At 43.1% G+C, this 25,077-nt stretch overlaps 1 protein-coding gene across 6 annotated transcripts in view; it reads right to left on the bottom strand.

The window, feature by feature from the left end:
• Positions 1–688: 688 nt before the first annotated feature.
• The window catches only part of WDR33 (WD repeat domain 33), a 135,246-nt gene continuing 110,857 nt past the window's right edge, over positions 689–25,077 (bottom strand). For all 6 annotated transcript variants that reach the window (XM_075861406.1, XM_075861400.1, XM_075861404.1 and 3 more), the window contains exons 20-22: positions 8,680–8,772; positions 2,342–2,551; positions 689–1,163 (exon numbers count right to left, since the gene is read on the bottom strand). In XM_075861406.1, the coding sequence (XP_075717521.1) occupies positions 979–1,163; positions 2,342–2,551; positions 8,680–8,772 (488 nt within the window). In that variant the 3' untranslated portion in view covers positions 689–978. The remainder of the gene's footprint in view (positions 1,164–2,341; positions 2,552–8,679; positions 8,773–25,077) is intronic.

Below are 25,077 nucleotides of genomic sequence, written 5' to 3' on the forward strand. Positions count from 1 at the left end.
CCTAAATAGTCCAAACAATAGCAGCCGGGTCATATAATTATTCTAGTGAATGTGTATGAAGGTGCAGCTGGGCAGGTAAAGTTGCATTCCATATTATGAAAGTATATTTCCTGCAGAAAACAGTGGATTCCAGAAGAAAACTCATTGCTTTGGAAAAACGATTCCATGCTTTCCTCGAATAGAATCAGCTCTAGTTTTTCGTGCAATAAACATACAGATCTAATATGGACCGTAAAATCAGCTATGAATACAGCATTGGTGTGGTGTATGGCTTGTATTTATAGATGTTGGAAATGGTATAGATTTTTCACATTGTACTTCATTATTTCTACCATTTAAAACAATTGTACAGTAATGAGTCACATATGACAATTTAAAATGATCTTTCATGCTAAAAGTTAAGATTATACCGATAAGCTCAGAGGCCCATTCAAGCTATATGAAGTTTGTAAAAATGATTTAAAAAAAAATGGTCAAATCACATGCCCTTAACCTAGCGCTGTGCTGTCCAGAACAAGCCCTGCTTCGAATACTATGTGGCTGTAGGATTAATTTTACACATACATTCAAGTAGGAAAGCTTTCATACCCATCATCAAATAAATGTTAGAAGACTTTTTTTTTCTCCCTTAGTTATTTCTTAAACATATTACATTCAGCATTTCATACAAAAAAATTACACAACTCAATTGCCGACAAACTGTACACAAGGATTTGCTGTTTATAGCGGTTGTCTCTGGAGGAGAGGACAAGTGATGGTTGTGTGGACTGAACACCATGTGAAAAACCTTAACAGAAAGAAAACAAATACAGTTGGATTCTGAGTTTTCTGAAGTCCTTTTGCTTCCAGTGTTCCAGTTCTTGAAAATGTGTATAGAATCACAAACCAGGATCTCTTCAGCATCGATGTTGTTTTTATCCACTAAAAATTCATTTTGGTCCAATATGGACTTGGGAACAGGATATTTATCATCTGATCTTATCGATTTCTCCCACTTCCACTGCTACTTCCGCTACTCCGAGGACCCCCTCTCCACTGAGAGTTCATATTGCTGCTTGTTCCAGATCCCCCTCTGCCCCAGCTTCCTCGATTACCCCTAGACGAGCCTTCATCTTTTTCCTGAGAGCTTGAGCGGCTCAGTCTTTGAGACCTGGGTGGTGGCCCTGTAAAATTTAAAGAAAAAAAAAGTTATAATATAAACAGGAAGAACAGGATCCTCATAAGTACCTATATAAGGCCTTATTCAGATGGGCGTATTTGATCCATGTTGAACAGTCTCTATCCCGGGTGTAACATGTGGACCGTCGCATTTCTACTGAACTAACAGAATACAGGGATCTATAGTGCTGTAAGTACAGTTCAGCAAAACTGCGGGGATCAAGGTGTTACACCTGCAATACAAAAAGTTAAAGAGGCTCTGTCACCAGATTTTGCAACCCCTATCTGCTATTGCAGCAGATAGGCGCTGCAATGTAGATTACAGTAACGTTTTTATTTTAAAAAAACGAGCATTTTTGGCCAAGTTATGACCATTTTTGTAGTTATGCAAATGAGGCTTGCAAAAGTCCAAGTGGGTGTGTTTAAAAGTACAAGTCCAAGTGGGTGTGTATTATGTGCGTACATCGGGGCGTTTTTAATACTTTCACTAGCTGGGCGCTCTGATGAGAAGTAACATCCTCTTCTCTTCAGAACGCCCAGCTTGTGACAGTGCAGATCTGTGACGTCACTCACAGGTCCTGCATCGTGACGGCCACATCGGCACCAGAGGCTACAGCTGATTCTGCAGCAGCATCAGCTGTAGCCTCTGGTGCCGATGTGGCCGTCACGATGCAGGACCTGTGAGTGACGTCACAGGTCTGCACTGTCAGAAGCTGGGCGTTCTGAAGAGAAGAGGATGTTACTTCTCTTCACAGCGCCCAGCTAGTACAAGTATTAAAAACGCCCCGATGTACGCACATAATACACACCCACTTGGACTTGTACTTTTAAACACACCCACTTGGACTTTTGCAAGCCTCATTTGCATAACTACAAAAATGGTCATAACTTGGCCAAAAATGCTCGTTTTTTAAAAATAAAAACGTTACTGTAATCTACATTGCAGCGCCTATCTGCTGCAATAGCAGATAGGGGTTGCAAAATCTGGTGACAGAGCCTCTTTAAGCATGGATACAATTGACCCTTCAGAACGAGGCCTATTAGGGACACTGAAGCAGAACCTTCTGCTTCTCTATACCAATGTATGCAATTTTAAAAATGTTACAAACTTCCCAGCACCATTATGATCTCCCTTCATTTCTAATTAATGATAAGGAAAAATGTGAAAGTGTAAAGTCTTTACCTTTCCCTGGGTCATCTGACAGACTTGAATCCAAATCTCTGTGATCAGGGGTTCCAGGCCCATCATGCCAGGGCCTCTTGCGTGGTGGTAAGGAAGTCATTTCCATTCCTTGCAAAGAAGAAGAAGAAGAGGTGCGTTCCCTGCTGGCTGGGGAGTGACCATCAGGAGTTGGAATGTCCCGACGAGGGCTGCCTTGGAAGTGATCAGGACCTGAGCAGATACATTAAAGTGGCAAAATAAATACAAACCGAAAAAAACAAGATAATGAATGACCAAAAGTTTTTGTAAAAAAAAAAAAAAGTACACTTCATGTATCAAAACAAGAAGAAAAAAAAAGATGAAGTCTGCTAGGGGCAAATAAGGACTTCAGAGACGTAAGCCAGGTTATCAGCAGTTAAAATCCCAGAACTGAAGATTCCTACACACATGAGGAGGCACAATGGGAAAGATGTATCAATAGTGTCGAATAATGCATGAAGTTAAAAATCTGCTACAATGGTGCCAATTGCACCATATTTATCGAAATTAAGCAAGTGGAATAATATGTGCCACAACTTGATGGGCATGTTGGACACTTATTTTCCTTATGCATCTCATGTTTATGATGTACAACAAAAAATGTGTGTATAAAAAATTGTGTCTTTAGTGCGTTCTGAACCACTACGTATCAAATTCATTAGACTTTGTATTTGTACGGATAGGGTCCAACCCAATCGAAGTGAAAAACAAGTATTCGGCACACAGATCTGAAGTTTTTGAAGAAATCGTGCTTTTATTGTTAGTAGTTGTAAATGCCAGAGGCTTAGTGCGACATTTCGGTCCTTAAAATGACCTTCATCAGGCACTGTACCCTTCTGGTTGCTTGCGAATCCGGTAGTTGGCACTTAATTAGGAATGGCGGCTGACCGCTGTTAGCACCAACAACAGCGGTCAGCCGCCTTTCCTTCTATGGGAGCCGTGCGGCCGGGAGAACGGTCGAAAATAGGGCATGCCACCCGGTTTATCGGGCCGTCAAAAAGTCGGCCGTGTGAATAGCCCCATTTGGGGTCTATTGTTCTATTGCGGCCATGTGACGGCCGTTCAAAAAACAGCTGTCACACGGCTGGGAGTCCCTGTCGTGTGAATAGGGCCTTTACAGAATGTATTGTTCTATACTAACAATGCCGAATAATGAAAATAAGCTTTATTAAAAGGCACGCAGCCTATATTCTAAAAACAATCCATGAGCCCAGAAATGTCATCACTCATATCAATTGCCCCATTGTACCCCTGTGGATGCCATATCGGCGAACAACGTCGGGGGGGGGGGGGGGTTTGGGTTTGTGTAATGTTAACATACTATCAGCTCAGAATCAATTCTGGGAGAGTGGTCTGAAGACGCCTCCCTCTAGTGCAGACCGTATATTAATTCTGCTGCTGTTAGCAGAGACCATTACATCTATGAGTGATAACGTTTCTGGGCTCATGGGTTGTTTTTAGAATACAGGCTGTGTGCCTTTAACCCCTTCAGGATACAGCCTGTTTTGTCCTTGTGGACACAACCGATCTTTTCAAAATCTGGCATGTCACTTTATGTGGTAATAACTTTGGAATGCTTTTACCTATCCAAGCGATTCGGAGACTGTTTTCTCCTGACATATTGCACTTTAGGTTACTGAATTTTTCAACCAATTTTTTTCACTATTTGTGAAAAACACCAAAATTGAGAAAATTTGTAAAAATTTGCATTTTTTTTAAAATTTTAATGTATCTGCATGTAAAACAGATAGTAATACCACACAAAATAGTTACTAGTTAACATTCACCATGTAACTACTTTATGTTGGCATCATTTTATAAACATCCTTTTATTTTTCTAGGAATTTAGCAGCAATCTCACATTTTCAAGAAAATTTACAGAACCTATTTTTTACGGACCAGTTCAGTTTAAAAACGGCAAAGTATTCAAAACAGCATTCAGAAAGTTTCTTAACCCTTTTGGCGTTTCACAGGAATTAAAAATTTTTAAATTTCACCTCTAATTTGCTTTATTTTTTTGCCAAAATTAATTTGCAATACTTTTTTGTATCACAGAAGGTTTTACCCAAGAAATGCAACTCCATATTTATTGCCCAGATTCTGCAGTTTTTAGAAATATCCCACATGTGGCCCTAGTGTGATAATGGACTGCAACACAGGCCTCAGAAACAAAAGAGCACCTGGTGGATTTTGGGGCCTCTTCGTTATTAGAATATATTTTAGGCACCATCTCAGGTTTGAAGAGGTCTTGCGGTACCAAAACAGTGAAAACCCCCAAAAAGTGATCCTATTTTGAAAACTACACCCCTCAATGGGTAAAGTTAGCATTTGGACCCGACAGTTTTTGCTACATTTTTTGGAATTAGTCTGTGAAAATGAAAATCTTTTCTAAGTGTTTTCAGAATTTTTTTTAATTTGTACAAGGAATAAAGGTGAAAAAGCACACCATCATTTGTAAAGCAATTTCTCCCAATTACAGCAATACCCCATGTGTGATAATAAACTGCTGTTTGGACCCACGGCAGGGCTCAGAAGGGAAGGAGTGTCATTTGGATTTTGGAGCGCAGATTTTGCTAGAATGGTTTTCAGGTGCCATCTATGCATACAGGATTATAATTAAAAAATGGGTGGAATTGACCTCGCCAATCAAATGATGCAGCCATATAGTGCCATGAGAAAAAACAGCTTATGGTACAAAAAATTACATGTCCATCTGGTTCAAATGGCCATGTACAATTCTTTTGTAAGCGTGACCTCTCTGATAGATCCCCTGGCCGATGACAGAGATGGTCAGCTGCCATCACGGTTTCATAACTTTTCTGTCACTAGCAGTGACCGTTTATTGACTTTTAATGCAAAGCACTGTAATTGGTCTGTCAGAATTGACAGACCAATCACAGTGATCTAAGGCATGGGACCACTCTGATTGGTCCCCCCGGCCAATGACAGAGATGGTCAGTTGTCCATGACAGCTGCCATAACTGTTATATCGCCGCCATGTCACTTGTAGTGTCAGTTTATGCACCGCAATAGTACGTTGGAGTGCTATTTTGGGGTACATGAGACCACTTTTTATACCATTTTGTGTGGGAGATTAAGTGACCAAAAAAACAGCGTTTCTGGCGTTTTTACGGCGTTCAAATAAGGATATGTTGTAATAGTTCAGACTTTTCCGTATGTGTCGATACCATTATGTTAATTCTTCTTCATCTTTTTTACATTGTGCTTGAGGGGAAATGGGAAAAGGTTTTTGTTTTTTTTAAATTTTTAATTAAATTATAATTTTTTTTTGTTAAAAGAAACTTTATACTTTACTGTTTATTACATGTCCCCCTGGGGGAGTTGAACCAGCGATCCATCGATTTCATGATGTACTGCAATGTGCCAGGGCCCACTCGGCCGCCGGGTGCGGTCGCTGCCGTCCTCACGGCATCACTGTCCATATATGGACAGTGATGCCAGGAGCAGAGCAGAAATCCCAGGAAGAGTGCTAGTACTGCTCTGCCCGGGACTAAGGCTCTGGGGTTACCCCTGACAAAACTGTCCATATATGGACAGTGACGTCAGAGCATCAGCAATGCTCTAGATGGGGATTCCACTCCTAGAGGGAACCCCAAAGGCGCTATTTACAAAGAGGGTGTCTGTGTGGCCCTACCTGGGAGGGAGGGGGCTTTTTTGGCACTACCTGGGAGGGGGGGCTGTGTGGCACTACCTGGGAGGGGGGACTGTGAGGGCACTAAATTTATGGGGGAAAAACTGGGGACCTAACTTCTATATGTGGGAATAAACAGGGCCTAACGTCTATATGTGGGAATAAACAGGGCCTAACGTCTATATGGGGGGAACAAACAGGGCCGAACGTCTATATGGGGGCGCAAACAGGGCCGAACGTCTATATGGGGGCGCAAACAGGGCCGAACGTCTATATGGGGGCGCAAACAGGGCCGAACGTCTATATGGGGGCGCAAACAGGGCCGAACGTCTATATGGGGGCGCAAACAGGGCCGAACGTCTATATGGGGGCGCAAACAGGGCCGAACGTCTATATGGGGGCGCAAACAGGGCCGAACGTCTATATGGGGGCGCAAACAGGGCCGAACGTCTATATGGGGGCGCAAACAGGGCCGAACGTCTATATGGGGGCGCAAACAGGGCCGAACGTCTATATGGGGGCGCAAACAGGGCCGAACGTCTATATGGGGGCGCAAACAGGGCCGAACGTCTATATGGGGGCGCAAACAGGGCCGAACGTCTATATGGGGGCGCAAACAGGGCCGAACGTCTATATGGGGGCGCAAACAGGGCCGAACGTCTATATGGGGGCGCAAACAGGGCCGAACGTCTATATGGGGGCGCAAACAGGGCCGAACGTCTATATGGGGGCGCAAACAGGGCCGAACGTCTATATGGGGGCGCAAACAGGGCCGAACGTCTATATGGGGGCGCAAACAGGGCCGAACGTCTATATGGGGGCGCAAACAGGGCCGAACGTCTATATGGGGGCGCAAACAGGGCCGAACGTCTATATGGGGGCGCAAACAGGGCCGAACGTCTATATGGGGGCGCAAACAGGGCCGAACGTCTATATGGGGGCGCAAACAGGGCCGAACGTCTATATGGGGGCGCAAACAGGGCCGAACGTCTATATGGGGGCGCAAACAGGGCCGAACGTCTATATGGGGGCGCAAACAGGGCTGAACATCTATATGGGGGCGCAAACAGGGCCGAACATCTATATGGGGGCACAAAGTGACGTTTTCTGCCATTTTACTGCGTGAGTTCCCCCGCAAAGATGCCTACTTAGTCGGTGTCACCCAAGGGCCCACATAAGCCTGGAGCCGGCCCTGCTTAAAATCATACAGAATATGCTAAATAAAAGCAGAAGAGCTTTCAAATATCCTCTCAAACAAAACATATCAACATGTTACTATACTAGATCGGTCAACAAAACATGCCAAGTAAAATTAACTTAACCCGTTAGTGACCGGCCCATCGTGTTTTTACGTTGGTCACTAACGGGCCTTATTCCGATGCCATAGACTTTTTACGTTGCGGCATCGGAATAAGTAAACAGAGCAGGGAGCTGTCATAATCTCCCTGCTCTCAGCTGCCAGAGGCAGCTGAGGGCTGGGAGCGTCCCTGCTCTGCCGGGTGAGATCGATATTAGTATCGATCTCACCCGTTTAACCCCTCAGATGCGGTGCTCAATAGCGAGCACCGCATCTGAGTGGTTTTGGAGAGAGGGAGGGAGCTCCTCTCTCTCCCACCGACACCCGGCGATACGATCGCCGAGTGTCTGTGTCTCCCATGGCAGCCGGGGGCCTAATAAAGGCCCCCAGGTCTGCATGTAATGAATACCTGCTAGGCTATGTCGGAGGCATGACCTAGCAGATGCCTGTCCGTTTTAAACGGACAGGCACAATACACTGCAATGTGTTATAATAGCGATCGCAGAATCGCATATTAAAGTCCCCTACTGGGACTAGTAAAAAAGTAAAAAAAAAGTTTCATAAAGTTAATTTAAAAAAACCCCTTAAAAACTGCTTTACTATTAAAAAAACTAAATAAAGTAAAAAAGTTACACATATTTGGTATCGCCGCATCCGTAACGACCCAGACTATAAAGCTATTACATTAGTTAACCCGCACGGTGAACGGCGTAAAAAATTAAATAAAAAACGACAGAAAATTTGCTGTTTTCTGTGAATCCTGACTTTAAAAAAATGTGATTAAAAAGTGATCAAAAAGTCGAATCTACTCCTAAATGGTACCAATAAAAACTACAAGTCTTCCCGCAAAAAAAAAGCCCTCATACAACTGCATCGGCGAAAAAATAAAAACTTTACGGCTCTTCAAATATGGAGACACAAAAACAAATAATTTTGAAAAAAAAGCGTTTTTACTGTGTAAAAGTAGTAAAACATACAAAAACTATACAAATTTTGTATCGTTGCAATCGTAACAACCCGCTGAATAAAGTTATTGTGTTATTTATACCACACGGTAAACAGCGTAGCTTTAGGACGCAAAAAAGAGTGGCGAAATGTCAGATTTTTTTCTATTCCCCCCCAAAAAAAGTTAATAAAAGTTAATCAATAAATAATATGTACCTCAAAATGGTGCTATTAAAAAATACAACTTGTCCCGCAAAAAACAAGACCTTATACAGCTATGACGACGCAAAAATAAAAAGGTTATAGCTCTTGGAATGCGACGATTGTAAAATGTAAAAAATAGCTTGGTCATTAAGGTCTAAAATAGGCTGGTCATTAAGGGGTTAATCTAACAGTTGCAAAATAATGAAAAACTGAAAGATTTACCTGCATCCCTGCTTGGATCCCGGGACTGGTGATTAGGACCACGATCTGAACCAGAAAATGGTTCTGGAGTGGGGAGAAGTCCCTTTCTTCCTTCTGTATGACAATACAAACAACATCAGAACCTGCGCTTAGGAAACAACTATAACCATTTCAAAATACATTTCTACCACGAATACTTCGCACGAATGATTTACAGCACAGCAGGCGTAGTCTCGCGAGATTACGCTGTAAACTGTCATTCACAGCGAGATCTCGCTGTGCTGTAAATCACACAAACGCTACAGAAGTGGTCAGGAGAATGAATACACGTCACGTCCTGGCTGGAGGTAATGTATATTCACTGTCATGACACATGAGTAGCGTTATAGTATGTTTATGTGACTGCAAATAGCGATATAGCTATATCGCTATCTGCAGTGTAAATGAATGGAGAGAAGTGTATGACGCTGATTGGTCAGCGTCATACACTTCTCTCCACGACGCCCACTTGGTCATATAGTAAAACACACCCAGTTGTCCATTGAGAAACTCATTAGAATAAAGCTAATATAGGTCATAACTCCGTCAAAAATGATGGTTTTTCTAAATAAAAAAAACACTGCTGTAATCTACATTACAGCGCCGATCACATCATGTACAATATAGGCCACTTATAATGTGGTGACAGAGCCTCTTTAAACCCAGATTTATCCCATGGGTACGGTTATTATACACCAAACCTATAGCAAGTATTCAAACCAATTGTCACATCTCACCCTCATTCACAGTGGCCCGGGGGACTAGACAAGGCTGCCCACTATCCCCTTCCCTTTTGGAATTGGCCATTGAGTCACTTGCACTAGCTAGGAGAGCCTCTCCTGATATAAAGGGCTTTGAGATGGGTGGAAGGGGGGGGAGCATGTCTCTACCTATGCGGATAATAGGCTACTATTCCTCAAAGATCCAGGTCCATCTCTACAGGCGATGTTATCTTGGTTTGGTTTATTTACGTCCTTCTCTGGACTGTGTGTGTATTGGTTCAAATCTTTAGTAATGGCGATAGACGGTGCGTCTAGGGAGGTTGCACTTCCTTTCCCACTGCAATGGGTGGACAAAATTACCTATCTAGGCATACTGATTAGCTCTGATATTTGTAGTTTTATACCTGATATCATCACTTCTTTGATACTGTGAATTAGGGATGTCACGATACCTGAATTTGGACTTCGATACCGATACTTCGTGTAGTATTGCGATTTCGATACCAAAACGATACTTTGCCAACAGTAATAATAAAAAAAAAAGTTCTTCCATTTTGTGATGTGAGGCGTGATGATGAATTGTGCCTCACATTAATAGTAATTAACCCCATTATGTTTTTCAGTCATAATGAGTTAGTGTAAGGTACATGATGGGGTTAATTACTATTAAGGTGAGGCACATGGAGGTTAAATTCATCATCACCCCTTGTGCCTTACATGAATAAGTGAAAAGTATTTTATTATTTTTTTTTACAGCGTACACATCATAAATGACGCAAAAAAAATTGTTGTGCAGGTTATTACGGCCGCGCCAATACCGAATATGTGTATATTTTATGTATTGAAACTTAATGTTTATTGTAAAAAAAGGTGTATGTGTATTTTTTTAAAATTTAATATTACTTTGTTTTTAAACTTTAACCCCTTTAGGACACAGCCTGTTTTGGCCTTGTGGACACCAGAGGATTTTTTTCAAATCTGACATGTGTCACTTTATGTGGTAATAACTCCGGAATGCTTTTGCTTATCCAAGCGATTCTGAGATTTTCTCGGGACATATTGTTTTGTTAGTGAAAAAATGTGGTCGATAAATTCAATATTTATTTGTGAAAAACGTCAAATTTGAGCAAAAATGTGCATTTTTCTAAATTAAATGTATTTGCTTGTAAAACAGACAGTAATACCACACAAAATAGTTACTAGTTAACATTCCCCATAGGTCTACTTTGTTTGCATCGTTTTTTTTCAGGTCCTTTCCTCACGTCGTTTTTTCTAGGACGTTACAAGGCTTAGAACTTTAGCAGCAATTTCTCATATTTTCAAGAAAATTTCAATAGGCCATTTTTTCAGGGACCAGTTCAGTTCTGAAGTGGTTTTGAGCGCCTTATATATTAGAAAGTCCCCATAAATCACCCCATTTTGAAAACTGCACCCCTCAAGGTACTCAAAACCACATTCAGAAAGTATTTTAACCCTTTAGGCGTTTCACAGGAATTAAGGCAAAGTAGAGGTGAAATTTACAAATTTCATTTTTTTGCCGAAATTCATTTGTAATAAAAAAAAAAAATCTGTAACAGAAAGTTTTACCAGAGAAATGCAACTCAATATTTATTGCCCAGATTCTGCAGATTTTAGAAATATCCCACATGTGGCCCTAGTGCCCTAATGGACTGAAACACAGGCCTCAGAAGCAAAGGAGCACCTAGTGGATTTTGGGGCCTCCTTATTTTAGGAATATATTTTAGGCACCATGTCAGGTTTGTCGAAACAGTCGAAACCCCCCAAAAGTGACCCCATTTTGCAAACTACACCCCTCAAGAATTTTTTCTAGGGGTATAGTGAGCATTTGGACTGCACAGGATCTTTTTTAGAGCTAAGGTGACCAAAAAACTGCGATTTTGGTGCTTTCAATTTTTTATTTCTTACAGCGTTCACAGTGCGCAATAAATTAAGTTTTACTTTATTCTGTGGGTCAGTACGATTACGCCGATACCACATGTGTATAGTTTTTTTTAAGTTTTGCAGCGTTTGCACAATAAAATAACGTTTCTATAAAATAATTTATTTTCTGACAACCCCGATTCTGAGCCGTAACGGTTTTATTTTTTTGTCAAAAAAGCTGTGGGAGGTCTTGTTTTTTGCGGGATGGGTTGTAGTTTTTATTGGTACTATTTTACGGTAAATGCGACTTTTTGATCACTTTTTCGTCTATATCTTGGGAGGGGTGGTGACCAAAAAATAGCGATGCTGACATAGTTTTATGTTTATTTTGTTTGCGGCGTTCACAGTGCGGAAAAAATAACATTATAGTTTCATAGTTTGGGTCGTTATGAACACGGAGATACCAAATATGTGAACTTTTTTTTTTCACGTTTTTGTTTTTCCCTATAATAAATGACTTATTATAGGAGAACAAACACTTATTTTTACACTTTTATGAAACATTTTTATTAACTATTTTTTTACTTTTTACACTTTCTTTTTTTTACCTGCAGCCCTGATCGCTGCTAGAATACATTACATTACCTAGGTAGTGTAACGTATTCCAACTGTCAGTGTGACGTCACATCCTCATAGGCTTCCATACATGGCAGACCCGGAGGCCGTTGCCATCACAAGCATCAGCAGCCCCCACAATTGCATGGGGGCTGCTGATGTGCTACAAACCCCCTAAATGTGGTGATCGCAATCGAGAACCACATTTAACGGGTTAATTGACGAAATCAGCGGCAATGAGCCGCTGATCGGCAACACTGGAGTGTCAGCTGTCGGGGACAGCTGATCTCCCAGTTCACGATGCACACCTTGTCGCCGACAGTGTGCTTCGGGAACGACACAGTGACTTCCTGTATAGCATGGGTGATTAAAGGTTTTCTACGTTTTATTGGAAGTGCTGCCTCCTTGTCCATTTTTTACTGTGACTTCCTGTCACTCAGAGTAAGCCTATCAGGACCAGCCGAAGGTTGGTCCTGATGGGCTTCCGTCCATGGCAGACACGGAAGCCATTGTTTGGCTTCCGTTTGCTATGCCATCGGCAAACCCCGTGATTTCGGACCGGGGTCTGCCGATATGCTAGAAACCCCTAAAATTCTGCGATTGCAACCGATCGCCGAATTTAAGGGGTTAATTTTCTGAAATCAGCCGCAAAGGACCGCTGGCCGGCAAGAGTGGAGTGTCAGCTGTCGGCGACAGCGGATCTCCCGGTTCCCGATGCACACTGTCGGCGACAGTGTGCACCGGAAACAACTCCGTAACTATACGTCCCCATGCGGAAAGTAACCTCCCTTAACGACGTACAGTTACTTACTCCTGCAGGTAGGGGTTAATGTACTGGCATATATCAGATATATGCCAGTACATTAGCCTGTGTACAGATAGTACACAGGCAGTTGTTAGGACATGCCTAAGTATGCCCTAACAGGAAATATGGTCAGACAGCCCAGGGGTCCTTCAATAGACCCTGGGGTGTCTGGCCATGAATTCCCTGTGATGCGATCCAAGGGGCATCCCCCCCTTCTCATTTTCTCCTGAATGCTGCAGTCCGCTTTGATCGCAGTATTCAGGGGAATAGCGGCAGAGATGAGGGGTTTCTCTGATTTCCACCGTTATAGAGCGGGGCTGCGACTGTGTAATATAGCCATTGCCCCGCTCCTGACAACAAGTGCGTGCGCGGTCAGTATGAGGGGATGCGGCTGGCGCGGAACTAATGAGTGGCGGCGCACGCAAGGAGGACAGAACATAAGGGTGTTTTGTAGTGCGCCCGCCATGTTCTGTCTTCAGTCCCGCCGCTCATTAGTACAGCGCTGGCTGCATCACCTCATGCTGACCGCGAACACTTGTCAGTACTCAGGAGCGGGGCAATGACTATTACACAGCCGCAGCCCCACTCTCATACATTCATGTGTTACTATACTGAACCGATACTATACTGAGGCCGCACAGCTTAGTATCGAAATACATGAAATAACGGTATCGAACCGTTTGGGGATGCAAAGTATCGAAACAGTATCGAAGTTTCGATGCATCGTGCATCCCTACTGTGAATTATATGATGTTATATTTGCTTCTGCGCCTGATATTTTGAGGCCTGCCAAAACATTTGCAATGCTTCGCAGCAAAGGCTCAGATAATTATCCACCATCCTAGATCCTTTGATCAAGTGTACCCCATGAGTGAAGCAAGTATGGGAAGGAATTTTGTTGACATGCCCAGGGGATGAGGTTAGGTAAGTCCACGAGGGGGGATAAGCCCTTCTTTTAACAGGTTCCCGACCGCTGGCTGTCTTTTTACGGCCAGCGGTCAGGGTCTCTGAAGTCCGCCGTATAGACTAATTACGGTGGCACTTCAGAGACTGTGCACGCGCGATCGCGTGCACACAGCTCTGTGCTCTGGCTGTTGCTAACAGCCATGTGCACTGGGCAGAGTGTCAGGGGCCAATCTTTTGGTCCCTGAAGATGTGATCGCTGTGACAACCAATCACAGCGATCACATGCATTTCTATGTAAAATACAGTGTGCACGCGATCACGTGCACACAGCCCTGTGCCCACGCTGTTACTAACAGCTCTGGGCACTGGGCAGAGTATCAGGGACCAATCTGATGGTCCCTGAACATGTGGTCGCTGTGAAAATCACAGCGAGCACATTTGTTTTATTTTGAAATTTCTGGCAGCAAATCTCCTGCCTCTTTTCTTCTCCACGAACATTGTTTCAGTGTGAGGAGAAGGAGACTTGAGAAAATTGCTGCCAGAAGATTACAATTACAAAAAAAATACAGTGTTACACTATAAAACATTCTCTGTATAGATAGATTTCTATCTATCTATACAATCTATCCATCTATCTTTTTTTCTATCTATCTACCTTTCTAGATTTTATTATATTAGAATAGGCAGGTAGGGATTATATATATATATATATATATATATATATATATATATATATCCACATATATATATATATAGCAATAGCTAGATAACTACAGATAGGCAGGATTAGTGTGTTGCTAAACACGAGATCCTCACAGTGGAATCCACAGCAGCAGCAGCTGAAGCTGTATCAGCTACTGGCACACACTGGGCTTGATAAAGCAGCTGATCTGCTAATAAGAGAGCTGCACAGAGATCTCTATAGCAGCAGTAGCTGAAATACAAGAGATTCATATAGAGGAACTCCTAGAGCAGCTGCTCATGCTGCATCAGTTCCTGGCACACACCTTGTGACAAGGAGGGTACCGGTCCCAACTTGGAACTAAAATATTTAAATATAATATATATATTTTTTTTTTTTAAATATATAAAAATAAATAAAAACCAGGAAAATTCTAAAATAAAATATAAATACTAGAGTGTGATGGTATTAACCATTTAAATCTCATCCTTGTCCTATCCGAATTTATTACATATGTCAATGTAAAGTGCGCAAGCGCTAGTGAACGAACTTTATGGATACAATTGTATCATTATCTTAAATTGCTAAAAAGTGAAATAAATCTCACATTAAAGGTTAGGCTCTAACCAAAAAATTCCCATTGGTATTCATCCAGTGAAACACATATATTACTCAAGGGAAAAACCACGTATGTTTACTATTGCACAGTGAATAAAAACATATATAGCAATAGCGGTTTATTTTTTTGTTAGCGGTAGTGTAGAGAGATATATATATATATATATATATATATATATATATATATATATATATATGCCAGTTAGTGTGTTTATAAAAAAAAAAAGTTTGTTTAGTTAGTGACGTTATGGCGAGGACGTTTTTTTAGCGCTAAGGAGGCATAGGCCATGCTGTGGTCTGAGTCCGAGACTGCATCAGAGATGGCGTCAGAGATGGAACCTGTATTGGGCAGTGACGATGACAGCGTCACTTCAGGTTCATCTGCAGGGGTTGTTATCCCTGACGCAGTAGAAACAGCGGAACGTGCGCAGGGCTTAGTAGCGCTGTAGCACGGGACAGCCTGGTCCCTCCAGTTCAGGCCCTTGTATCGGGACCTGCTCCATCTTTTGGGCCTAGAATCCACGGATTTACTGCCACGTCTGGCATAACCATGGACAATACAAATTTTGTCCAAATGGATTACTTCCATTTATTTATTCCCGACGACCTCCTAAATATCATTGTCCACTAAACAAATTTATATGCCGCTCAGTATATAAGGCAGAAACCTTCATCCACCCATGCCAGAGATTGGACGCCCACCAATTTGCAGGAATTAAAAAATTTTTTGGAGCTCACCCTAAATATGGGTATTGTCAAAAAGCCCTCCATTAGGTCTTACTGGTCAACAAGACCCGCCCAAGCCACCCCAGTATATTCTGCAGTAATGCCCAGGTCTCGTTCCACTTCAATGACAACGCACAGGCCCCCCCAAGTACCGATGCAAACCGGGATCGGTTGTTCAAAATAAGACCGCTAATAAATTCCCTCAATAATTTATTCCTGCAACTTTACACCCCTGAGCAGAATGTAAGCGTGGACGAATCCCTCCTCAACTTTCATGGCAGACTTAGCTTTCGCCAATATCTACCTTCAAAAAGGGCAAGATATGGCGTTAAGCTCTACAAATTGTGTGAAAGCGGGTCAGGATATACCACCGCCTTCAGGATTTATGAAGGGCGGGACCGCACAATAAATGTTCCTGGATGCCCCCCTGATCTTTCCACCAGCAGTAAGATCGTGTGGGAGATAATGCAGCCTCTGCTTCACAAGGGGTACCACCTGTACTGTGATAATTTTTATTCGAGTGTGCCCCTGTTTAGGCATTTGCATGCTGCAAGGACTGGGGCATGTGGTACCATGCGCAAAAACCGAATTGGTTTTCCACAGCAATTAGTGGGGAAGCGCATGGTAAAGGGGGACTCCTGTGCTTATGCATCTGAAGAATTGCTGGCGGTCAAGTTCAGGGATCGCAAAGATGTGTATGTGCTAAGCACGATTCATACCGCAGGAACAGTGGCAGTGAGGGAAAGGGGGGCAACATCGGACAAGCACAAACCAGTGAGCGTGTCCGAATATAACAAGTACATGGGGGGTGGATTTAAGCGACCAGGTTTTACAGCCCTATTTAGTAAAACGCAAAACAAAAACCTGGTGCAAAAAAGTGGCCATTTATTTGTTACAGGTGGCCATCCACAACTCATTTGTGCTCTACAAAAAAAACAGAGGCAGAGACACATACCTGGATTTCCAGGAGAAAATTATCGAAGGCCTCATATTTAATGTTCAGGACACCCGAGAATGCCCCCAGTCTGAGGATGTCACGCGACTGACTGAAAGACACTTCATCAGTCGGATTCCCCCAACACCAACCAGAAGCAACCCCCAGAAAAAGTGCCGAGTCTGCAGAAAAGACGGGCACCGCAAAGATTCCCCATATTTCTGTCCCTCACAACCAGGCCTGTGCCTTGACCCATGTTTTAAAAAATACCACACTGTTCTGAATTATTAGATTTTAGTTAAAAATATATTTGCCCTACATTACGTTTTTATTTTTCCCCTGATTTTACTCCAAGGGTGAGGGAGGGAATGGGTGGGGGCTGGATGTCATGTTTGCATGTTTTCTAAAGTTCATCTGCTGGAGAGCGCCATTTGCATAAACCTGCAATTTCTTATTTTAGAAAACCCAAAAAAATAAATTCCCATTATACCCCTAGATGAATATTTTGGGATTTCTGCTTCAAGGGCAGATATTTTGGAAGTGTTATAGAAACTCTGTTGAGTTTTGTAAAACCAGCTTTGAAAAAAAGCGATTTGTGAAATAATCTTCTTCTATCGTCCGCCCTCCTACATCTCTATGTGATAAATAAGACACACATATTTGGTATCCCCGTGCACGGGAGAAGTGGCAGAATGTGAAAGGAGATTAATTTTGTCCGTCGTCTATACCGTGTGAAAAATGCTGGTATAAACTGACGCATTTGCTAAAAAAAACTAATTTTATTTTGTTCAATCTTATTCAGAAGCTTTCAGAAGAAAACTGGACTGTCTAAAAATATGATAAACCCCTTGAAGAAAACCTTGTGGGGTCTACTTGTGTGAATGAAGTCATTTATGGGGTGTTTCTAATGTTTCAGCAGCATTAGGCCCCCCAGAAAACAGTATGCGGCTCTAAAATCAAATTCGGAATTCCTGGACTGAAAAGGTCAAAAAGCCTCTTTTATGCCAAGCCCTGGCACATGCCCGCACAGTGAATAAGGCACACATATTTGGTATCCCCATGCACGGGAGAAGTGGAAGAATGTGAAAGGAGATGAATTTTGTCCGTGGTCCATACTGTGTGTGAAAAATGCTGGCATAAACTGACGCAATTGCTAAATTCTTGCATATTTTGCCCACTTTAGAGAAAAAAATAAAAATGTTTTAGTGGCATTTGTCAGTATATATCAAAGCCCTATCTGTCCTTTAAAAAGAGTGTAAAATTCAAAGATGAACTTTATTCACCTGCTGAGTTATAGTCATCTAAAGAAGCGCATAGCAAAATTGTGAAATTTGCTCTGGTCATTTAGCTGTAAAACAGCCTAGTCCTTAACCGGTTAAGTACCTGGCGGGATACAAACTGTCCTCAAACAAAAGGTGGAAGATGATAAAGTGGTTAAAATAAGTTTAAATTACTTCATTTTCTGTAGCGTCCATCTTGCATGGAGTCTCCATCTTGTTTCCATTTTAGGGAATAAGAAAGTCATGTTTCCTTTAACCAGTTAGTGACTGCCCATAGGTATTTTTACTGCGGCCACTAACGGGCTTTATTCCGATGCAGTTGCCTTTTTATGTGGGGCTGCATCGGAATAAAGTAGTGCCGCCCGGAGTAGGTTTAGCTCCCTGCTCTCAGCTACCGTTGTTTGCGGTCCCCAAACCGGCGATCGCCGTTACAATGCATTGTGGAGGTGAATATGTTTTTTTTTAATCTCCTTTCACCATGAATATTTGGAGAGAGGACATAAAAAACAAATTGTTAGGCCCCCGCTGCCACCAATCGCCCCCGGAAAAAAAAATCCATCCCTCCTCTCACTGTAGTTGATTTGTGAGAGGACAGAGATACGACTTTCAAATCTTGTGCGGTTATACTGTGAAATGCACAAATGCGTACAACTTGCTGTGCTCCAGCAGTTCAGGCAGCGACACTGACACGGTGTCAGAAGCAGAGCTTTGAAAGCAACACAAGTTCTGCTTCTGAGCTGCCACTGGACCCCCCAGCCCCATGGTGATGGACGCAGCTGTCATCGTTGAAGCGTCAGGAGAAGGGCCTAGGAACACAGTCCCTCCTGCAATGTGGAATCCTGCAGTTTCTTTCTCCCCCAAAATGTCACCATTTATATATAGTGACTCCAGGCATCAACACGGATGTCGCAAATTTACCCCCTATAATTTTTTTAATTTGTTCGTAGGCGATCAAGTCCTGGAACTAATTGTCCAGCAGACAAATATATATGGCAGTCAATTTGTGTCCCAAAATCCCAGGTCTTAGGCCCCATGCACACGACCGTGTTTTTGCGTCCGCAATTCCCCCGCAAATCCACGGGAGAATTGCGGACCCATTCATTTCTATGGGCCCATACACACTATCCGTGTTTTCACGGGTCTCCGCATGTCCGCAAATCCGTGCCGCAGAAACTCAGGACATGTCTTATTACGGGCCGCAAATTCGATGCGGACATGCCAATAGAAGTCAATGGGCCCGTGGAAATTGCGGATACACCTCCGTGTGTCATCCGCAGTTTGCGGATTTGCGGAAATGTTGCTAGGCGACGACCGGGAATGAGTTCTGTCGTCATCCTGTTTTACCTAGGCTTTTTTTTTTTCATCCGCATTTTGCGGATTACATACGGATGAACTGCGGATTACATACGGATGAACTACGGAGGACATTTCACGGAACACGGTCCTGGAATTTGCGGACCAGAAAAACACTACGGTCGTGTGCATGAGGCCTTACTATGCCAGAGGATGGATCCCCACAACAGTCTCCAAGAGCAAAATATTTTTGGGAATTACCCTAAATATGGGGTTAGTAAAAAAGCCTTCCATCCGGTCCTACCAGCGCTATCCACATCACCCCTGTTTTTGCTGCCGTCATGGCCCGAACGCGCTATGACACTGTAATGTATTTCATGAACTTCTCAGACAATTCCCAAATCTCCCCAAGAAGTGACCAAGACTATGATCGCCCCAACAAATTGAGACCCTTTATCTCCCTCCTATCTGTGTCATTTTTAAATTTATACACCCCAGGCCAAAAATTATCAGTAGATACATCTCCTCAAAAAAGGCTGATACGGTGTGAAACTGTGTAAGGTATGCGAGAGCACAACGGGCTACACCTGTGGCTTTTTCATTTATGAGGGCAGGGACCACCACCATAACCCCCCCAGGATACCCAAAGGATATTAGCATTAGTGGAAAAATAGTCTGGGAACTCATGGTGCCATTCCTACAGAAAGGGTATTATGTGTACTCAGACAGTTATTATACCAGTGTGCCCCTGTATAAGTCCCTCCATGCTGCTAGTACAGGGGAACGGTACGTAGAAATAGAGGCGGCTTCCCTCAACAATTGATGTCCAGGTGATTAGAAAGGGGGCGTCACTCATTTGCAAGGGACCAGTGGAACGACAAAAAGGAGGATTACAATCTTACCACCATGCATGAGGACGCCACAGTCGCAGTGAGAGAGAGGAGAGCTACCTCTGATAGAAGGATACTGGTCTCTGTAGTGGACTACAATAAGTTCATGGGGGGGGGGGGTAGTCAATGTATCTGACCAGGTCCTACAACCATACCTAATCAAGTGCAAAATTAGGGCCTGGTATAAAAAGGCAGCGATCTACATGGCTACATGTACTCTACAAGACCCAGGGAACTCTGTTTCCTCTAATATCAGGAGAAAATTATAGAGCACCTCCTGTTGGACTCCCTGGACCTGGAGAATCCTTAGAGTCAGAGAATGTCAAAAGGCTCACTGAGCACCACTTCCTTCACCCCTTTCCTGCCACTGAGAATAAACAATACCCCCAAAAGAGATGCCGGGTGTGCAGTAAACATGGAAGACGGAGGGGTACCCGGTTTTACTGCCCCATGTGCCCTTCAAATCCAGGCCTCTATCACACCGTTTCTAATTATTAATTTTATATAACATTTAGAGAACACCAAAAAGGGTGGGGTGGGGGACTCATTTTAGGGAGTCAATTTCTTTTATTCATATGTTTTGTTTAGTTTCTGGGCTTTCCAAGGGAGGGAGGGATTTTCATGGGAAGGTAGTAAAGTCTATTTTTTTCAGAAATTTTACCCCTTATGATTTTTTTTATACGATTCTTGGACAATTAAATTCAGGACTTGATCACACAAATATATATTTTTTTATTAGCCGTTTATTGTGCAGGAGGCCACATCTGTCTATTCAGAATATTAACACCCACAATTGTTTTTGAACTAAAACACGTGGGCATTGCATTTATTAGTAGATAAATACAAGAACCGCGGCCCATGCCACCCCTGAACTAGTGGAAGTCGTGCATTTTAGCAAGGATTACAAGAATAAATGGAGGATGTATTTCCTGTTTCTTATGACTATGTCCTGCCACATACAGCTGTTACATTCCTAATTCTGTACCGTGATATAGGCATATATATATATATATTTATTTTTTTTAGAGGATCTCTAATAAATCGAGCTGTTCCTTATCAATACACCATGGGCTTTGTTACGGTTCTTCTGGAAATACGGACATCATTTTGGGGATTAGTGATCCTTTACTGTTCCTATAGATGGTTTTGGACACTGTCCCATATGGTTGTTTTGTGCACATAGCGGTTTCTACTGTGACAAGCAGGAGCCTGTTATGGTGTACCGCGTCACTTGGCCGGTTTGTCCCTCATATAGGGACTGATGGAGTTAAGAGACGTTGTACAACCAACCAGTCACTGAAAAAAAGAAAAGCTTGCCCTACCGGTGTTCTTTTATCTTATGAACAAACTCGAGATTGCCACATAGTTGGATACATTTTCCTCCATTTTGTTTTAAAGATATTGCCCGTCACTCCAGTACAGTTTATTTTTTTTTCTCCTGATTATATATTAGGACAGAATTCTGTCCACAATAACATCATAAAGACACAGAGGCAGGACAACTGCTGCTTTAGCAAGACCTAGTCATAAGAACAGGCAAATGCATCTATAGCGACATGCATCCGTTATGAATACACGGATTCACTTCTCTTCTGTGCCGCACAAAATTATTAATGTGGCATTTTCTAACAAAATGACCTTTTAACAGAGGTTTCCTCTATTACTTGTGGAAATGTAATAAGAATTTGAAGAAAACATTATATACCCATAGTGTCTGAAATGATACCCATTATTTCCTGACTTAAAAATGTTTTGATCATCATGCCCACTACACCACTAGATCAATACCTTTAGGGGGTCTAGTTTTTAAAATGGGGTCATTTCTGGGTGTTTTTTTTTTTTGTTCAGGCAGCTCAATACCTCTAAATGCATGATATGGGGTATAGAATTTATTCAATTGTGCCCTGATAGCCAAAGGGTGCTCCCTCTCTTTTTGGCCCAGCCACACGTCGTCTAATAAGCAGATTGAGGCCACAATGGGGTAAATTTGGAAAACAGGAGAAACCGGATGATAGATTTTGGTACCATTTTTGGATACATGCGACTTATTGATCACTTTTTAGTCACACTTTTGGAAAGCAGGGTGACCAAAAAACAGCAAATTGGCAAATTTTTTTAGTTGTTTTTATTACGGCGATTACCACGCAGGATAAATAACAATATTTATATTATATTATAGTTCAGGCCGTTCCAGACGGAACAATGCCAAATATGTATGGTTTATTTTTTATTTTTTTCAATAAAGGACTTGATAAGGGAAAAAGAACGATTGTTTTATTTTATTACTTAAAACTTTTATTTTATTATTTTTAACAACTTTTTCTTTCACTTTCTTTTAGTCCCACAAAGGAACTTTTTCATTGCGGTTCTAATACATTGCACTATGTAGTGCAATTACAACTGTCAGTCATTGACTGACAGCAAGCAGATCAGGCTCCGCCTCAGGGCGGGGCCTGATCGGCTTCCGTAATTGGCAGACCAGGTGGCCTTCTGTTGCCATAGCAGCCGTCGGCACTCACGACAACTCGTCACAGGGGTGCCGATTTGCTACAAACCCCTTAGATGCATAGATCGATTTGTATCGCTGAATCTGAGGCTGGGTTCACACGACCTATTTTCAGACGTAAACGAGGCGTATTATGCCTCGTTTAACGTCTGAAAATAGGGCTACAATACGTCGGCAAACATCTGCCCATTCATTTGAATGGGTTTGCCGACGTACTGTGCAGACGACCTGTTATGTACGCGTCGTTGTTTGACAGCTGTCAAACGACGACGCGTAAAAATACAGCCTCGTCAAAAGAAGTGCAGGACACTTCTTTGGACGTTTTTGGAGCTGTTTTCTCATAGACTCCAATGAAAACAGCTCCAAAAACGGACGTAAAAAACGCCGCGAAAACGGCGCGAAAAACGCCGCGAAAAATGCGAGTTGGTCAAAAAACGTCTGAAAAGCAGGGTCTGTTTTCCCTTGAAAACAGCTCTGAATTTTCAGACGTTTATGGTCACTACGTGTGCACATACCCTCAGAGGTTAATAGCAGGGATCGGAGCTAGCTCCGGTTCCTGCCGCTACAGCAGGGTGTCAGCTGTAACATACAGCTGACACCCGCCGATGAAGTAGGCTGAGCTGCTGGGGCAGCGCCATCTTTCTGTCGCTACTAGAAGCCTTTTAGGCCTTACCTCCAGACCTCCAAGTACGGAAGCCTCCTAGGCCCCCTAGGAGGCTTCCGTACTTGGCAGACTGGGTGGCCATTGTTAGGCCTCCGGTTGCTATTGCTCCCATTGGCACCCCGGCGATCACGTTGCAGGGGTGCCGATTAGTTACAAACGCCTTAAATGCAGCAGCCGCTTCGGACTACTGCATTTAAATAGTTAATGGTGGGGATAAGAGCTAACTTCGGTCCCCACCATTACAGCAGGGTGTCCGCTGTAACATACAGCGGACACCTGCGGCTGATGGCACAGACTCCGCTTCTGAGCCCGTGCCATCCATTTATTGTAAGTAAACGACAAATTGCGGTAAGCACTAGCTTTCCATGACATATACTTACTACAAATGTCAGGAAGGGGTTAAACTAGAATATATCTTTGTAACCGCTTTGAAAATCATAACTATTTTTACATTATTTTTTAAAAGACTTATGAGGCTTTTTCATTTTCTACATTAGTTTAATTAATTCCATGTTTTACATATTTATTATGAACAGACAAATCACTAAAAATGTTTTTGTAAGAAAAATATATATATTTATTACGGTTGAGTCCCGTTATTATGACCATCTCCTACTTTCGACATCGGCCACGAATAGCTCATGAAGGAAGTGATATGTCGTGGTAGAGGCGCAGCTAGGTTCTCCTGCACCCGGGGCAAAGATTCTGATTGCCCCCCCATCTAACTTCTTTCCCGACATCTCCTTCCCCCTCGCCATGTTTGCTTGCCCTACCAATCAATGACGTGTAATTTTTTCCCCACAATTTTTTTTAATGTAACTCTAGCATAAAACTATTTATACATTTTACAAGCGATATAGTTATATAAGGGAGTTACCATAACAATAAATTAGAAGAAAATAAATTAAAGAGGCCCCACACAGCCCCTTGTAGATAATGCAACACACAGCCCCCTCTTGTATATAACGCCACGCACAGCCCCCTGTGGATAGAGCCACACACAGCACCCGCTTGTAGATCGTGCCACACAGCCCCCCTTTGTAGATAGCGCCACACAGACCTCCTTGTAAATATTGCCAAACACAGCCCCCCTTGTAGACAGCGCCACACACAGCCCCCTTTGTAGACAGCGCCACACACAGCCCCCCTTGTAGACAGCGCCAACACAGCCCCCCTTGTAGACAGCGCCAACACAGCCCCCCTTGTAAACAGCGCCAACACAGCCCCCCTTGTAAACAGCGCCAACACAGCCCCCTTGTAAACAGCGCTAACACAGCCCCCCATGTAAACAGCGCCAACACAGCCCCCTTGTAAACAGCGCCAACACAGCCCCCTTGTAAACAGCGCCAACACAGCCCCCTTGTAAACAGCGCCAACACAGCCCCCTTGTAAACAGCGCCAACACAGCCCCCCTTGTAAACAGCGCCAACACAGCCCCCCTTGTAAACAGCGCCAACACAGCCCCCCTTGTAAACAGCGCCAACACAGCCCCCTTGCAAACAGCGCCAACACAGCCCCCCTTGTAAACAGCGCCAACACAGCCCCCCTTGTAAACAGCGCCAACACAGCCCCCCTTGTAAACAGCGCCAACACAGCACCCCTTGTAAACAGCGCCAACACAGTCCTCCTTGTAAACAGCGCCAACACAGCCCCCCTTGTAAACAGCGCCAACACAGCCCCCCTTGTAAACAGCGCCAACACAGCCCCCCTTGTAAACAGCGCCAACACAGCCCCCTTGTAAACAGCGCCAACACAGTCCTCCTTGTAAACAGCGCCAACACATCCCTCCTTGTAAACAGCGCCAACACAGCCCTCCTTGTAAACAGCGCCAACACAGCCCTCCTTATAGATAGTGCCA

This window comes from Rhinoderma darwinii, chromosome 4 (assembly GCF_050947455.1).
Source record: "Rhinoderma darwinii isolate aRhiDar2 chromosome 4, aRhiDar2.hap1, whole genome shotgun sequence".
Classification (NCBI taxonomy): domain Eukaryota; kingdom Metazoa; phylum Chordata; class Amphibia; order Anura; family Rhinodermatidae; genus Rhinoderma; species Rhinoderma darwinii.